The 18,900-nt window shown below is 34.6% G+C and overlaps 1 protein-coding gene across 8 annotated transcripts in view; it reads left to right on the top strand.

Moving 5' to 3' along the window:
• The window catches only part of RELCH (RAB11 binding and LisH domain, coiled-coil and HEAT repeat containing), a 96,785-nt gene that overhangs the window by 24,056 nt on the left and 53,829 nt on the right, over positions 1-18,900 (top strand). For 7 of the 8 annotated variants that reach the window (XR_004969878.1, XR_004969877.1, XM_036321553.1 and 4 more), the window contains exons 3-10: positions 2,609-2,680; positions 2,791-2,846; positions 2,946-3,059; positions 7,885-8,088; positions 8,190-8,281; positions 9,097-9,390; positions 11,302-11,377; positions 12,840-12,935. Coding sequence is in view for 6 of the 8 variants with exons in the window: in XM_036321553.1 (XP_036177446.1) it covers positions 2,609-2,680; positions 2,791-2,846; positions 2,946-3,059; positions 7,885-8,088; positions 8,190-8,281; positions 9,097-9,390; positions 11,302-11,377; positions 12,840-12,935 (1,004 nt within the window). In the remaining 2 variants the exon portion in view is untranslated. Of the gene's footprint in view, positions 1-2,608; positions 2,681-2,790; positions 2,847-2,945; positions 3,060-7,884; positions 8,089-8,189; positions 8,282-9,096; positions 9,391-11,301; positions 11,378-12,839; positions 12,936-18,900 lie in introns of those variants that run through there. The other variant, XM_036321556.1, reaches the window with a different exon arrangement.

Below are 18,900 nucleotides of genomic sequence, written 5' to 3'. Positions count from 1 at the left end.
CTTTTATAAAGAATTATATTTGAAAAATTCTTGAAGGTTGTTTGGTTCAGTGTTGTTTGGTTCTGTTTACATGATAATTTCGAGCTTTAAGCTAATGTTTTTTAAATAGACAAATTCATATATGTATATAGCTCTTCAGACCTTTCTTGTTAAACTTTCTCATGTAGCTGTAGTTAATTTATCATACTGTGCCTTTATAGAGATGTGCTATAACTTCAAAAATATGCCTCTGTCTTTTAAAATTTATAGTGTATACTAAGAAACATGCAGCAGAGTGAATTCATTTTGATAAGCACTATATTTTCAAAGCATTGGTAACTTTTAATGGCATTTGGCAGTGTATATATAGATGTGCATAAAAATCTAAATTCTTGCTGTCTGACATGGGTTTTTATGGCTTTCTGTGCTTTGATCATTAAGTGTTTTGCTTTTGGTCACCTAAACTTTCACCAGTTGAATTTGAGTTTTTCAGTTTGTGTTCGAACCATTTTTTTTTTTTTTCATTTATTTCGTTTCATATTTCTGTCTCTGGTGCAAGGCATTTCTGATCTGCAATTGTTCTGTAATGTATCTTATAATTGTGTTACTGAAAGCATAATAATATGTACACTCATTTTACTTTTACTTAAGTATTTTTAAATCAAAATCAATTACTTAAGAGTTTTGAAATTAAAAAAAAAAAAGTAAACCTATTCTGTGCTTAACCTTACACACTAAATGTGTGCAGTCTAACGTTAAACACAAACTCTGAGAGTTTCCAGAAGTGTAAGTTTTAGGGGAAATATTTTAACTTTGTGGCACAAACATGTTTGCACATCAGCATTGCCAACTACCAAATGAGAAATAGTACATACATGTCATCTGTTTTTAGTTGTGTTTTCATGTTGTTGCAGTGAAATTCTGTGCATCAAAATAATTGGCCTCATGTACTAGATGTGATTCAGTTACATCTTAAGTTTTTAATGAAAATTTGCAAACTGAGTGAATCCTGATTTTTCCATATATTTTTATAGCTTTGTTGTCTCTGGTAGCATCTCATTTGCCATATTATTTTTTCTGTTTATTAGTCAATTTGGAAAAAATTGCATATTTAAATTTGCTAGTTTTTATGCAGAAGTATTTACATACTATAGTTTCTTAATATTTAGTTGTGACAAAGATGACTTAATTTTTCTAGAGGTTTACTTTACTGAAATGACTTTATTTATATTTTGAGCAGTGTTCATATGTTTTAAAGAAAATTACCAGTTAAGACATAGTTAAATCTTGTTTATGATGAAACATTTTAAAAAGCTTATTAAAATGTTTCCTCAGCATTAATGTTTATCTTATAATCGAGCTCTGGTAAAAGGAGAAATTTTTGAGTTTCACTAGTACCTCTTAACATCTGATAACTCCTATTTGAGGAGTTATCAGAAACTTTGAAAACTCTAATTTTAGTTAGTATCCTTAGATAGCTACATTTTTAGAATTGTACACAATCTTTTGCTTTAGAATAAACTTAATTAAAATTAAAAGACAAACTATTTACACCCTTTGGCTGAAAATGAAACCTAAAATAAACCCTTAGAAATTTTTCTAAGATATATATTTAACATATCTAAACATGTTTGTAAAATACATACACTTACTTGTGTGTAGAAAAATTTATATGCTTCCCAACAAAATATTTATTCCTTCAACATCTTAATGAAGTGATACATTCACTAACATTTTTTATATTGACTTAAAACATTATTCCAGATAATGCATTAAAAATACTTTTTTTAGTCCTAGCCAGTTTGGTTCAGTGGCTGGAGCATCAGCCTGCAGACCATAGGGTCCTGGGTTCGAGTCCAATCAAGGATATGTACCTCGATTGTATGCTCCTCCCCGCCCCAGTCCTGGTCCAGACGCGTGCAGGAGGTGCTAAATGTTGTCTAATGGTCAAAGAACAGGTTATTATTGATAAACACTACCATTAGAGAGAGTGGGAGAGAGGTAGAGAGATAGAATCATCAATGAAAGAGAAACATCGGACATTTATCAGCTGCCTCCTGCACGCCCCCAACTGGAGATCAAGCCTGCAACCCGGTCATGTTCCTTGACCTGGAATTGAACTGGTGACCTTTGGTTCATGGGTCGATGCTCAGTCGCTGAGCCACACCAGCCAGGCCCTTTTTCTTTTTAATCCTGAGGTTTTCCTTAAGTATATTTGCTTGGACTTCATCAAGTTTTTATCTTTTCCCCTAAAATTATATAACCTGAGAACATTTCATTTCATTTTCTTACCTAGACTGACAGAAGCACCCACATTACTAATATTTTTATTTACTAGATGAGATTATGCCGTAGGTTTTATTTTTAAATAGAGCCATTCCTTGTCAGACAGCTAGAACATTTTATCAGTAGTCCCCTGAATTTTAAAACTATGGAAAACATTCACCAGTTTGCTTGCTAATCAACTCTGCTGCATGCGTTCACAAGTTTCATAAAGATTGCATGCTTTCTGTTTTCAATACAAACTGTATTTTTTTTTCATACCCATCTTTGCTTTTTATTTTTTTTATTTTTGTTTCCCTTTTCTTGGTTGGATGCCTGTGTGTGTTTATTCCAAATCCCTGTCCAGTCCTGGAATTTGAACTACGGAAAGCCAAGGAGACCATTCAGGCCCTCCGAGCCAACCTGACAAAGGCTGCAGGTGGTGTACATAAAATTTTTTGCGACTTTTCCTTTTTTGACAATGTAGAAGTAGCTGAGATATTTCCAAATGTAAAATAGTAAAATATTATTTATATTTTCTTCCACCAGAACATGAAGTTCCTTTACAGGAACGAAAAAATTACAAATCAAGTCCTGAAATTCAGGTGGGTGAATGACAGCTCTAAAAGTATCATCCACATAAAATGGTAGCACAAATATTGAAGGAAGAAAACTTATGGTATTTTATCTTATTTTGCCTCCAGGATCCAATCAAACCTCTTGAAAAGAGAGCTCTAAACTTCTTAGTCAATGAATTTTTATTGAAGAATAACTACAAGCTTACATCTATAACCTTTTCAGATGAAAATGATGATCAGGTACAGTTATTTTTTTAACAGTGAATTATTTTTAACTTAAAATGTATTTTTCTCTTTTATTTCTTTAATTTGTTTAAGTTATAATATAGTAAACTTCTATAAGGTTAGTTATCAAACACAACATTTCCTTGCCTACCCAGTCTAGTATTCTATTTGACCTATAGATTTCTTCTTTTTATATAAAAGACTTATCATTCTTTCCAGGTAATTTTTAACAGCTTATAAGTAGAAAATATAATCTACTCATATTTTCATGTATTTATAGAGTGTGCTAGGTTATTTTTCCCTTTAAACATTTATTTAGTAGTACAAGTTAATGTATACTTATAAAAACCTCTTTAATAGCTCTATAATAACTAAGATGATAAGTAGATAACAGCAGTTATAAGAATATTTTGAATGAGAGTATGAATATAAATAGTATCTGTTTGAATAGGAACCACATTTATTTATTTATTTATTTACTTACTTACTTACTTACTTACTTACTTATTTATTTAAATCTTTATTGTTGAAAGTATTACATATGTCCCCCTTTTCCCCCTAGAATAGGAACCAATTTTAGAACCTCATTTTTTCCTTATAAAATCTTGTAAGCAAAGCTTTTTTAATGTTATCTCTCAACTGTAATATTTTGACTTCTTAGTGCTAATAAATTAGTTTGAATCTTGCACCTTAGGACTGTAAATACCAAAGAATTTACTTTACAGAAATCAGGAGGCCATCATTTAAAATTAGGTGTATTCTGTTAGTCTGTAAAATATCCTGTGGATCATTTAACAATAATTGACATTCTCAAAGGGGGATAGCAGATTTCCCTCAGTTATTCTACATAACATTTCTATGAAATATTATACAACAATTCTACATAACATTTTACCACATCAAATCCAACAATATTTAAAAAAAATGATTAATACATCATGACCAAAGGGGTTATCCAAAAAATGTAAGGTTGATTTAATATCCAAAAATCTGTCACTGTGATTCACTACATGAAGAAAGGAAAAGAGAAGACAATTATATAGTCATCTTAGAACATGCAGAAAAAGCATTTGACACAAACATCTGGTCCCCCTAAAAACTTTAAAGAAATTAGGAATAGAAAGGAATTTCCTCAACCTCATAAAAGACATTTATGGAAAAGCTATCACTAACATCATACTTAAATGGTGAAACATGAGGGAAAAAGCAAAAATAACTGCTTTCACTACTTCTGTTGAGCATCATACTGAAGATTCTAGCCAATAGAAGGCAAGACAAAGAAATGAAAGGCACACATTTTGGAAAGGAATGTAAAGAAAACAGAATAGTATTTGCCTAGGAACAGGACGGGTGTGAGGAATAGGAGGTAAGGATTGAAAAGGTGTCCAAGAAAACTTTGGGAGTGAACAAGTTCATTTTCTTGATTGTGGTGATCTATTCAGGGGTGTATATATGTCAAAATTTAGCAAATAGTACATTTTAAATTAAGCTTGTGGATTTATTTAACTTGTGCAGTTCATTGTATGTTAATAATACCCCAGTAAAGTTTTTTGGGTTGTTTTTTTTTAAGAAAGGCAATGGTAGTGTTTATCAATACCTGTTCTTTGACCATTAGGCAACATTTAGTACTAATTTCAATTGAACTGAAACTAGTGCTATCTAAAGCCCTCACTCCCCATACTCCGGCCAAAATGTATGACTTTTTATCCTATTTTCTTTTCTATCATTATCCTATTAATGGCACCTGGAATTATCTCTTGTCTCCCTTACTAGGCTATACGCTCCTTGATGTTAAAATAATCTCTTGTTCATCTCTGTAGTTGCTTATATAACACACTCAACAAATATTTATTGACTAGAGGCCCAGTGCATGAAATTCATTCATGGTTGGGGGGGGGGGGCGGTCCCCTCAGCCCAGCCTGCACCCTCTCCAATCCAGAACCCCTCAGGGGATGTCCGACTGCCGGTTTAGGCCCGATCCCGGAGGTCTGGCCTAAACTGGCAGTTGGACATCCCTCTCACAGTCCTGGACCACTGGCTCCTAATTGGTCACCTGCCTGCCTGCCTGGTTTCCCCTAACTGCCCCCCCACTGCCGGCCTGATCACGCCTCACTGCCTCTGCATGCCAGCCTGGTTGCCCCTAACTGCCCCTCCTACCAGCCTGGTCACCCCTAATTGCCCCCCACTGCCAGCCAGGTTGCCCCCAATTGCCCCCTCCCTGCTGACCTGGTCACTCCTAACTGCCCACCCCCCACTGGCGTGGTCACCCCTTATTGCCCACCCTGCCAGCCTGGTTGCCAACTGCCCCCCTCTGCCGGCCTGGTCACCTCTGTCTCCCCCTATGCTGGCCTAGTCACCCCTCACTGCCCCCCCTGCCAGCCTAATTGCCCCCAACTGCCCCCCTGCTGGCCTGGTCGCCCCCAACTGCACTCCCCCTCCGCCAGCCTAGTCGCCTCTTACTGCTCCCCCTGCTGGCCTGGTCGCCCCCAGCTGCTCCCCTCTGCCGGCCTGGTCACCCCCAGCTGCCCCCCCTGCCAGCCTGGTCACCATTCACAACCCCCTTCCAGCCCGGTTGCCCCACACAGCCTGCTTGTTCAGTCATTTGGTCGTCTCTCACTAACCCCACTGCTGGTCTGGTCGTCCCACGCAGCCTGCTTGTTCAGTCATTTGGTCGTCCCTCACTAACCCCCCTGCCAGCCTGGTCCTAGGCAGCCATCATGTGAGGGCATGAGGGTTAATTTGCATATTACCTCTTTATTATATAGGATAGTTTCCTCATATTTTTATCTGCATACAATCATTGTCGTACTGCTCTTTGCTTCCCTCCTGTGAGTTCTTTAGTTTATGACTGGTTTACTTCCTTTTCTATTGCACTCTTTGAAACTTTTATTTAATCATAAATAAACTTTGAATATTTTCAACTTCTCAGAATGTCATTTTTGCCTTCAATAAAACTTGTCTGCTCACTGAGGACCCTGTTTCCTCTATTTTCCATGTAGATAATGGCACATTTCACAATCTAATACCTGATGCTCCCTGGCCCCTGGTAACATGGCTCTATCCTCCACTGTAGGAAATTGCCATGCTCCACTGCCACACTCCAGACCTCGCTCACACTACATCTGTTTTTATACCTTATTATCACTTCCCTAATCTCTCCCTGTTTTTCATATCAGACCTCTCTCTTGCCTTCTGCTTTTCCTTTCTTGCTAACTCTAAATTTATATGCACTCTTAGCTTTTTTTTAGCTTATTTGCTGCCTTCCTCCTCACATTATCTTTTGCCTATTCATTATAATATATACTAATAAAAGGGTGATATGCTAATTAGGGCAGATGTCTTCCAGATGTCCATTCGGACAAAGCCACAGTGGCTGCAAGGTCTGGGGCTCACGTCAGCCATGGACTCAGGCAGATGCGAGGCCCGGGGCTCAGGCAGCTGTGAGCCTTAGTGGCTGTGAGGCCCGGGGCTCATGGCAGCTGTGGGCTCACAGCAACCATGGGCTTAGGCAGCCATTAGCCTGGCCGCTGCGAGGCCCGGAGCTTACCTTGCAGCCGCCGCGGCCAGTGGCAGCAGCAGCAGGGTGATGGGGGCGGTGCCTTCTCCTGATCAGCCCGGTTGCCTCCCACAGAGGAGCAGGCCTAAGCCATCAGTAGGGCATCCCCTGAGGGCTCCCAGACTGTGAGAGGGTGCAGGCCAGGCTGAGGAACCCCTTCCCCCCCCTCCAGTGCACAAATTTTCATGCACTGGGCCTTTAGTCATATATAAACACAAGGGCTTGCATCTTCCTGGACATATCTGCTTCCTTCAGAGCTTTGTGTTTTTGCTTATTCTTCCTCTTATCTCTGAAATAATTAGTTCCCCTCTGCTTTCATTGCCATCTGCCTCATCAATACGAAAACCTTTTCCAAGAAAGTGGACAGATCATCAACTTCCAGAAACCTTTCTTACCCCCACCCCAGGACAGAAATTGACTCCTTTCTCTGAATTCTTGGCAGTGCTTCAATCATATTTTGGTGATACTTTAGATTCTCTTTGTATCTTTATGTCCCTTTTCTTTAACCATTAAATTCTCTGAATGGTGACAATCAATACTTTATCTCTGATTTTAAGCAAAGGGTGAATATCTAATAAATATTGGATGAATATAGGTGGACAAATGGACATTTGAATAATATGTATAATATTCATCTTATAATTTTTTAAAAGATTAAATTTGTTTAGTTCTTTTTTTCTCATTTATTTACTTTTTATTGTTTAAAGTATTATATATGTCTCCTTTTCCCCTGTTTAGTTCTTGTTGTAAGCCAAGCATTGATATATCTTTTTATCTTATCCTTAATAAAACCCTAAAAGGTATTATACTAATCTTACAGATAACCTGTTCAAGTTTCTTATTCATTTGTAACAATAATAATAAGTGGAGACATGTGAATTTTATGCATGGGTCTGATTTTCTCCAAAGCTCCCATTTTTAATACCTATCTTACATCTGCCTCAGAGTTAACCTCAATAATAGCTATTTCCATTGTTTATTAAGCCCTCAAAGGATTGAGAGTATCAGTATCATATTTAGAACATTCAAAGGAATTTATATTATAAGTTATAAGATATCAAGTTAATACTAAATTCTGATGTATTAGTGGACAAGAAAATGGTAGGACAATGTATTTGCATGTGATTGAATGCTCTGGAACTTTATAAAGCTCTAACATTATAAAAAAAATATGATTATGTTAGGTTTTCAAGATATTAGCAATAAAGAGTAAAGTAAATCTCAAAAGTGCAGAATAAAATGGCCTCAGGTTTTTTTGGGGTTTTTTTGTATTTTATCTTTTAGGATTTTGAATTGTGGGATGATGTAGGATTAAACATTCCAAAACCTCCAGACTTATTGCAACTCTACCGAGATTTTGGAAATCATCAAGTATCTGGAAAAGACCTTGTGGATGTTGCCAGTGGAGTAGAAGAAGATGAATTAGAGGCACTTACACCAGTTTTAGGCAACCTTCCTCCACCCCTTGAAACTCCTCAGACTGTAGAGGTGAGTGATACTAACTAGTCAAGTCCATAAAAAGTATTTAAAATGTGTAAAAGCTTACTATGAGATCTTGAGGTTCATTTTTTCTCCTGTTTTGATTTTAGAACTCCTTACTAGTACAGAAATTAGAAGATAAAATTAGTTTATTAAATAGTGAGAAGTGGTCTTTGATGGAACAAATCAGAAGACTTGAAAGGTTAGTACTTAATCATCACTTTTTAAAAATCTTAACTTTATTATTATAAAGATTATATAACTATACAAAATATTATACAAAATAACATTTCAGTTGTCAGACATAATTTTTCACATTATAACTTGGGGCCCGGTGCACAAATTCATGCACAGGTGGGGTCCAGCTGGCCCGCTGGGCCTGCCTGGGGGAGGGACCACAGACAGTGGGCCAGCTGGCCCCATCCCCTGGTTGAACTCCTGGTCGAATTCCCGGTCAAACTCCCGGTCAAGGGGACAATTTGCATATTAGCCTTTCCTTATATAGAATACTTTTGAAAGTCTTATAATTGCTTTGTACATTTAATATGCCCTTTCCCCCAAAAAAGTTATTAAACCAATGTAGTGACCTTATAATCAATTATGTCTTAGAACCAAAGAATAAGATACTTTTTACTTCCCCTGAGTTCTGTCAATATCAATAAAATAACTCCTTCACATTCATTCATTATATCATTTACTATAATCTCTCATTCATTATATCATTTAATTCTTATATTAATCCTGTGGCTTAGATGGAATTATCCCTATTTTACAAATGAAGAAATAGTTAAATGTTAATCCAGAACAGTTTATAGGCCATTTTTATGCTTCTTTGGTAAAAGTTTATAACTTTCAGGTATATGAAGCATCAGCAAAATGTTGCAGAAAAGATTAATCAGTTGCCAAATAATTTTATGTTATGTTACATTTTAAGACATTAAACCCATTATGAGGTTTATGCTTTTGCCAATGTTTTGGAAAGTACAATTGTCTCATTATTTCCCTTTCTTTCTACAGTGAAATGCACTTTCTCAAAAATGAACACTTTGCTATCCCAGTAATTTGTGACTCTGTTCAACCTTCTTTGGATCAGTCTCTTCACAAAGACTCTGAGGACAGTGGACAGAAACCAGTTACAAATAGTTCAGACGAGGGGAAAAACAAGGATATCCATCCTTCTACATCAGATGAAGTTGATTCCACTATTCCTAAAGAGAATTTCCCAAACTCCTTACCAAGGAGAGAAAGAGAAGGAATGCCATCTTCTTCTTCATCAAGTAAAAACACAGTCCATTTTGATAAACCCAATAGGTTAGTATGCATCCTGTATCTTGAGATGTATCTTTCAGCTAGTTAGTACATTGACAAACTAGAAAAGCTTCAGTTCTTATTTGAACTGCTTTTGCGGATCAGATGCATTGATTTTTACATTGTCATTAACACTTAGCAGAGTACATGTTACTAAGGGATATCACAAACTAATTACTAAGTTAAAGTATATTAAAGAGGCAAAAAAGCATAAATAGGATAGGTTCTATCTTAGCTAAGTACTTAAACCAATAAATAGTATGTATGTTATTATGTACTGCAAACACTTTACCCCATGTGTTCTACCTTTTCTCTATTCTTCAAGCATTGTCAGACTCAGGAGAGGTTTTGGTACTGCATGGTTGCCTGTGATAAAGAGGGAATAGTTTTTGCTTCTAGTCCTTTTTCCTCTGTCTGCTTCCATTACTAATAGTGTATTATTAATAGTCTCTTAATTCATTTATTTAATTTTTATTGGATTGCAGTGATTGAACTCAGATGGCAAAAGCGTGGTCTTTACCCTTCATGATCATGTTTTCTAGTGAAAGAGACAAAATATAATTTAAAAATTGTTTAGATTATAATGTGAAAAAGTTTTAAGGGAGGACTATTTATTGAACTCTTTTTAAAATGTCAGGCACAGTTCTAAATGTTTTGTGTATGTTAACTTATTTAATCCTCACACATATCCTATGCTGCATTGTGAGCCGCAAAGTCATGCTTCCTCCTCTTATTGAACAGAAGGAAATTATACCCCATATTGGGATAAAATAGGAAAGCACAACTTATAGGTAGATACTCTTTGTTAGTGAGAAGTGTTTGGTTGTATTTTTTTTTCTTCTAAATATATTTTTATTGATTTCAGAGAGGAAGGGAGAGGAAGAGAGAGATAGAAACATCAATGATGAGAATCATTGATTGGCTGCCTCCTACATGCCCCCTACTGGGGATCGAGCCCACAACCCGGGCATGTGCCCTGACTAGGAATCAAATCCTAACCTCCTGGTTCATTGGTCCATGCTCAACCGCCAGCCAGGCTGGTTGGTTTGTTTTTAAGCAAAGCTTTCCACTCATGAACCACAACTTTTTGTGTACCAACTAGGTATATTATTTCTTTAGGTGTTATCGAGCTTACAGAGTTAAAATAGTGTGCATTTATTTTAATATGGATAATATATAATCATAAAAAATATGTTCTGATACTCAACAATAATGGCATTCATAGTACTTCAGTGTTAGTAGTGTTCTCATATATCTTCTTTAATATTCAGAAGTCACTCTCTGGAGAAAGGTGATTGAGCATGTAAAGTACAAATCATAGTTATAATTTTACAAATACTACTATGTATGAAGACCAATCTTGTTTTAAAAACATAAATAGACTAATATTTTCAATTACAAAAAAATACTTTAAAATATACCATGAATGTTGAATGAGGTTCTTCTTCACTTACCTTAAATTTTACTTCTTTTATTCTCTAACATTAAGGTTTATTGTTATCACCGTATAAATCTGCAAAACTTTAGTTCCTCTTGGCCACTCACCAGATCAGCCTTTATATCCATTGTTTACCCTTCTGGGACCATCGAAAACTGGGGAGAAAAAAGTTCTCATTTTCCGATATTTTTCTATAGTCATTCACCTGCTATACTACCTCAGGTTTGATCCACTGGCATTTATGGGCTGTACATTCACATACCATCAAGCTATTTTAAGATCAGCAGTTATTGCTGATTCCCCCTACCCCCCTAGATAATTCTGCAGTGAGTTATCTTTCAAGTCATTGGTGGCTGAGAAATCCATTTAACGTTTGTAGGGTAGGATTAACACAGTGATGAGAGTTATAACATGTTACTTTCTCCTTAAATACCAGTGGTAACAGTGTCCTCTTTTCATCCAATATTTTCTTCTAGGAAGTTGTCTCCTGCTTTCCACCAAGCACTACTCTCTTTTTGTCGAATGTCAGCAGATAGTCGTTTAGGATCTGAGGTAAATTGCACCATATATATATTTTTTATTTAAATATATATTTTATTGATTTCAGAGAGGACAAGAGAGGAATAGAGAGATAGAAACATCAATGATGAGAGAGAATCATTGATTGGCTGCCTCCTGCCTCCTTCACGCCTCTCACGGAGGACCAAGCCCACTGCCCAGGCATGTGCCCTTGACCATTACCAAACCTGGGACCCTTCAGTCCACAGACTGACGCTGTATCCACTGAGCCAAACCAGCTAGGACTGCACCATATATTCTTGCAACCATCTTAAAACATTCAGTTTTTCTTAGCATTTCATTCAAAAACAGCTGTAATAAGACTATTTCAAATGCAAATCTATTATTTAAAATAATGCTTTAAGAAATAGTTCCTAAAATATTTAACTTTTAAGGAAGATAGTTGATTATTTCTATTTTTTGGATTAAAGCTTTGTTTAGCGTTAAAGTGATTTTTTGCAGTCTGTTTTTAATTTGTTATGTCTAACATATGGTTATGTGCCTCTCTTTGGTATATAATTCAGAAAACCAATGTAACTGTACATATTGTTTATATTTCAGTTATTTTTAGATTACTCCATTATTTTTATTTCATTAGGGATGATTGTCTTTGCTGAGTTCATTAACTTTCAGATTAGTTTTCTTAAGGTGCGTTGTAATAGCTGTTGTAGACTCATCTGGAGAGGGTATTTAATTTTTTTTTTCTCCTATCTTTATACTTACCTCTCCCTTTCTAGCTGTTTTATGGTTGATTCCACTTGACCTCTCCTAGGCTTCTGTCCCACAATGTCATTAAGAATACAAAAGAGCTGGAGGGTGGTTTGGATGCGATTCTAGCAATCCTTATTGTAAGGTTAGCCTCCTTGGGCCTTCCCTTGTATGCAGCTTCATTATACAAACTGTCTCCTTAGGCAAAGATTATAGCTTTATTGGCATCTTTTCAAGAACAAAAGAAAAACTATTGAAGCTACATCCCTGCTTGTTCCCAGAACTGAAGCATCTTTGTCGTCATCCTTGCATCTTGCTGCTTTTTGATCCATTCATGTTTATCTTGTTTGGGAACACAATTGTTATTGTTTACCATCATCATCATCATAAGTTATAATTTTGGATGTGTGTTTGGAACAGCGGTGGCAAGGTTTTATTTTTTTTTAATATATATTTTATTGATTTTTTACAGAGAGGAAGGGAGAGGGATAGAGAGTTAGAAACATCGATGAGAGAGAAACATCGATCAGCTGCCTCCTGCACACTCCCTACTAGGAATGTGCCCGCAACAAAGGTACATGCCCTTGACCGGAATCGAACCCGGGACCTTCAGTCCGCAGGCCGACGCTCTATCCATTGAGCCAGACTGGTTAAAGCGAGGTGGCAAGGTTTAAAGCATGAACTTTAAGTACCATCATGCAAAGAAGTTCTCCACTGTCATCATTTATCAATTCTTTTCGTTTTCTAGGTGTCTCGGATTGCAGACAGTGAACAAAGTGTCATGTTAATGCTGGGACGCTGCCTACCACACATTGTTCCTAACGTGCTATTAGCAAAGAGAGAGGTGAGACACATAAAAATATTTCATCCTAGTAATCTCATCATATTGTCCATTCTTTGTCATTTTGATGTTTAGTGTTATGTTTTTATTTTGTTAAAGTCTATTACTTGCAATCATATTCTTACTTTTGTGCATGCATCTCTGCTCCTAGAGAATGGTTTTACACCTCTGTCAGGTGAGTTCAGTAAAACTGCATGGTATTCATGTTGTTTCAATTTTGCTTAAAGCATCATTAGCTTCTGCAACACTAACTATTACTGTAGGTCCATTTATGTGCCATGAACGCTGTCCATTTTTTATATTACCAGTTAACTAATTAATCTCTGCTCTTGATATGATTGCTTGGTATATCTACAGAAATAGACACTCTGTACTGAAAATTAACAGACTGAAAATGTATCTCTTTTCTTAAATGTACTTATAGTTACCCATTATAAATATGTTTTATTGTCTTTGTTTGGCAATAACCACACTTGTCTTATGATGATAATAGGATAGTTATAATATTGACTACAATAACTTTGGAAAGTATCATTTTTGTTTTTCTTATAGCTAACCTGTTACTGACAAATGCTTTAAATATCCAAAATATAGTAGGAAGTATATTTTAGTGTACATAGGCTATGTTATGAACCATAAGTACTGTACAAAGTTATCTTTACAGTTATATTTAGCCATGAAAAGTTATTTGTAACCTCATTTAAATGATAGTAAATGATTTATTTGCAAACAAATTTACTTATTTGAATTATTAAGTTTATTAAATCAATGTCCAGTTTATAAAATATTTTATAAAAAAATGGGTTAGGAATATTTTAGAACGTACCATATAATTTTCTTCTGTTATCTTCTTAATGTTTACCACTGATTTCAATCATAATTCATGGGACCTACAGTATGATAGGTACACAATGCATTGGCAAAACCCATTATAGAGCTTATCCTTATCTGTTCAGCACAAGAAATTTGTACTGATCCTCAAGAAAAGTTATCTGTAGAGCTTTAAAATTTTTTATTTCTTTAGGTATTTTTCATTTAAAAAAAGATAAAATGGCTTTTCTTTCTGATGGTTTTATTTTACCTATAGTCATGAGATATTAATAAGCATGGAAGATTTTCTATGTCTTGAAGGATCAGTGTCCAATTTCAGATTGATTTGCAGTTCTGCCTGTCAAAATGCTGTTTGAGCTTTTCCTTTTTCAGCTTGTAACATAATCCACGCAATGCATTAATGTTTGCATCCCTTTTCTGTGTTTTTTTAATGTAATTTTTAAAATATCACAGAAACCTAATTGTTATGAGATGCAGTATAAGCTTTTTTATTTTAATATTTTCCTTTTTTATCATAAAATACTTTACCATTAAAACCTGATTGTACTGCATGAAGTATTTATAAACTTGCATCATCAGTAATCAGATATATATAAAATATACGTGCACATACATACACATGTACAAACATATTTTATTTGTGGTATAATGTTTACTTTTATGACTAATTTCAAGTTTTCTATATTTTAAAAAATATGTGCTTATAATTTCATGAAGAATTGATCATTTATCTTTGTTTATTGAATTATTTGTACCTCATTCTGTTGTATCAGAAAATTTACCATTTTAGTATACCAAAGTTTTATTACCTCAAAATTAAGTTGGTAAATAATGAAGTATAATTTGATTTGCTTTGAAGCCAATGCCAGGGCATCAAAGGACAAAATTTTTATTTCACTTTATCATTTGATATTGGATTACTTTTATTTAATATTTTACCTTAGTTTTTTAAATCTGTATTTTCAAAAAGGTATTGTGATTGATGGATTAAAATTTTGATTTCTAAAATTTTCTCAAGATTTATATATTTTCTTATCAGTATAAGCCTTTTTATTGGTATGTAAATACAATTAAAATATTCTTCAGTAAACCGATTGGTCATAGTAATATTTTAGCTAATTAAATAAATAAAACAAAACTTAAAAACCTGTTTTGTTTTAAGTTTTGATTAAGTTATGTGTTCACATGGTTTAACATTATTTAAATATAATAAAGATATACAACAAAAACTATTCTTCTATCCCTGTGACACCATCCCATATGCAGTAAATTTTATGAGTTTCTGATATATTCTTACCAATTCTTTGCCCATTTTTTTTTAAATTGGATTGTCTTTGTTTTGGAGTTGTAAGATTTTTTTACAATTATTGATATTAAGCCCATATCACATATATGATTTGTAAATATTTTCTGCCGTCCTATAGGATGTCTTTCACATTCTTTTGTTGCGTATGTTTTTGGTGTAAGTCTAAGAATTTGTTGCCATATCTGAGTTCAAGAATATTTACCTGCTTTTATGTTTTTTTCTGATAGTTTTATAGCTTTAGCTCTCATGTTTAGATCATTGATCCATTTTGAGTTATTTTTTATATATGAATAAGGCAGATGATTCAACTTTATTCTTTTCCTATGGTTATCCAGTTGTCCCAACACCATTTGTTGAAGAGAAAATTGTTTCCCTATTTAATGGTCATGGCACCTTTAACAAAAATCAGTTGGCTGTACATCTTTGGATTTATTTCTGGACTGTTAGTTCTGTTCCATTAGTCTTTAAGTTTATTCTTATGCCTGTACGACACTTTTATTTGCCACTAGAGGCCCAGTGCATGAAATTCGTGCACAGTTAAGGTCCTAAGCGGCTGCCGGCCGGGGCCTCCCTTTGTTCTGTGCTGCACCCTGGTGGTCAGCGCACGTCATAGCAAGCATTCAAACTCCCTGTGAGTCGAACTCTTGAGGGGGCACTTTGCATATTAGGCTTTTATATAGAGAAATTGGGATCTATGAGTCCTCCAGCTTTCTTTTCTTTTTCAATATTGTTAATTAATTTAAGGCCCCTTGCAGTTCCACCTGAATTTAATACTTGGCTTTCATTTCTGCAGTAATGGTCACTGGAATTTCTATATGGATTGTACTAAATCTATAGACCACTTTGGGAGTATGGCCATTGTAACAGCATTAAATGAACATGGAATTTTTTTCACTTTTTTATGTCTTTAATTACTTTTTGCAACATTTTGTGGTTTTCAAGTGCACAAGTTTGTTTTAATATATTTTATTGATTTCAGAGAGAAAGGGAGAGGGAGAGAGAAATAGAAACATCACTGATGAGAGAATCATGGATCAGCTGCCTCCTGCATGACCCCTACTGGGAAGAATGGAGCCCGCAACATTGGCATGTGCCCTGATTGGGAATTGAACTGTGACCTCCTGGTTCAGAAATCGATGCTTAGCCACTGAGCCACACTGGCTGAGCATCAGCACACAAGTTTTTCACTTAGTTAAATTCAATTCTAGGTATTTTATTCTTTTGCATGCTATTATAAATGGAATTGTTTCCTTAACTTCCTTTTCACATTGTTTATTGCTGGAACAAAATTGGTAATCATGTTGACTTGTAACTTTATTGAATTTATTAAACTGTAATAGTTTTTTTGGTGGAGTCTGAGATTTTCTATACATAGAATCATGTTATCTGCAAATAGAGATAGTTTTGCTTCCTCCTTTCCAAAAACTCTTGCTTAATTGGTGTGGATAGGACTTCCAATTCAATGTTAAGTAGCAGTGTTTTGAGAAAGCCGATAGTTATAAAATGGATAAGGTTGGTCCATCTTCTTACCTATCTTGTGTGTGTGTGTGTGTGAATTTTAGAAGTAAATCACATACTTTTTAGCAGTATCAGCTTTAAAGTCATCTAAGTATTTCACTTATGCCTCCTAATGGTTGAGCCCTAGGAATTCTAGATATTAATTATTCTAAGTATAGATATTTTAGTAGCCATTTAAGTGTAGAATTTTTCCAGAGGTGAGTCTTTTCTGTGTTCTTTATTTTTTCTGTACACCAACAATCTGACAAGTTTCAACTGAAAATCTAAGTCAGTATTTGATTTTAAATTATAATTTGTTATTGCTTAATTCTTAGTCAAAGGGTATATGGAAATTTTTTTAAATAACAGCTATTTAGAATTTTTAACTGAAGCTTGAGTGATAGGAAATAATTTTAGTAGAACAGTGAACCATGATTCATTGGATTAATGTGTTCCTCTTCTAGAGTTGTGGAATGTTGCTTCTTGACTGTAATACTCAAAACATTTTCCCTTGGCATCCTAGCTAAATGTAATATTTCCTTTTCTGTTTTATTCCTTTCAGACCTTAGAGCCTTTATCTTACTAACATTTCCTTGCTTTTTTTTAATGTTCCATTTTCCTTGATCTCATTTCCTGTTTTATTTCTCCCTCACCATCTAATTACATTGTTGTAGTTCCTTTAAGATTCTTTGTTTTCTTCTGATTCTATAATTTGAACATACATTAATTTTTATAAGACTAAGAAAGTTGAGTAAAAATATGCATAAAATTAAATCTAATGACATTTACTATCTCTAAAATGATTTCTTTATTATCATTAGAAGTTAATTTGTTTTACTTGTGAAACCAAAAGGAGAATTAAAATGCTTAAAGCCTTTTCTGTTTAATCTACATAAAATTCCATGGGTAATCTAAGTTTTAAGGGGTGGAAGATTATTCATAAAGAGAACTAGCTTTGTCATTAAAATTGCAAAACTCAAAATAGTTAAAGCAAAAGTTATTTCCCTGAGTAAAGTACAAATTACTAAACCTTTTAGATTAATGAATTTTAAAAGTCTTAGAATTATCTTTTCTAACATGCTAATAAAGTGTTGAAAACCTTCTATAATAGATTACGCTGATTTCCTCTCTAATGATTAGTAGGGGATTAATTTTATTTTTCACTTTAGTACACTTTTATTGAGTAATATCAAGTGCTAAAGCATGTTTTAAAATATTTAAGATTCCTGTTGCCTTGAAATAATGGACACAGCAACTTTTTGTGTCAAGGGAAAATACCAAAGCCATGGGGTTTTTTTTGTTTTTTGTTTTTTACCATGGCTATTATTTTTTTTTTTGTAGTTTTTTTTTTTAATTCTTTATTAGTTAAGGTATTACAAATGTGTCCTTATCCCCCTCAATAATACCCCCCCCCCCTCATGTTCTCATCCCCCTGTTGTCCATGTCCATTGGTTTGGCTTATATGCATGCATACAAGTCCTTTGATGGCTATTATTAACATGCGCCATTAAATCAAATATGCCTAAGGATCTTTTCATGTGAAAAATTCTTACCCTTTATATATAATATCTAACATTGTATTCTCAGTACATTTCTTTTATGGTTAATCATTTAGACATAGATTTGTAGACCCCAGAATAAACAGCAACATAGTTATATTGGTATGCTGGTGTTTGAGCAGAAGAAGCTAAATATTGTACTACGTATTTAAACAATGTGAATGTATGTATTTGCAATTATAGTAAATATTTATATTTCATAACTTTATTTTTAAAGAGGAATGCAATTAGAAGAAAATGGAACAAGATAATGTAAGACTATATACAAGGTGGGACAAGAGTATGTTTACACTTATTTGTATGGAAAATAATATAGCAATTAATAAATAATAATATAAGAATAAACTCTGTTTGCCCTAGCCAGTTTGGCTCAGTGGATAGAGCATCAGCCTGTGGACTGAAGGGTCCCGGGTTCGATTCCCAGTCAAGGGCACATACCGGGTTGTGGGCTCAATCCCCAGTGGGGAGCCCCATCTCATCATTGACGTTTCTCTCTCTCTCTCTCTCTCTCTCTCTCTCTCTCTGAAATAAATAAAAATATATTTTTTAAAAAAGGAATAAACTCTGTTTTACATACTCACAGCTGTAAATCTACTTTTGCCCTACTCTGTATGTAGAAATAATAGGAAAGTAGGCAGAAGAGTTAAGAAGAAGCGAGAAAACCCTCAGGAGAGACAGATCAGATAAAGGACAGTACAAATAAAATTTAGGGCCTTGCTTGATTTTTAGTTGTTAAAATATTTTATCCTTTTTTTAGTACCTTCTAGAATAACTA

Source organism: Myotis myotis, unplaced genomic scaffold (genome assembly GCF_014108235.1).
Source record: "Myotis myotis isolate mMyoMyo1 unplaced genomic scaffold, mMyoMyo1.p scaffold_m19_p_9, whole genome shotgun sequence".
NCBI classification, from domain to species: domain Eukaryota; kingdom Metazoa; phylum Chordata; class Mammalia; order Chiroptera; family Vespertilionidae; genus Myotis; species Myotis myotis.
Note: the sequence above shows the minus strand (reverse complement) of the source record. Positions and strands in the feature narration are given on the sequence as shown.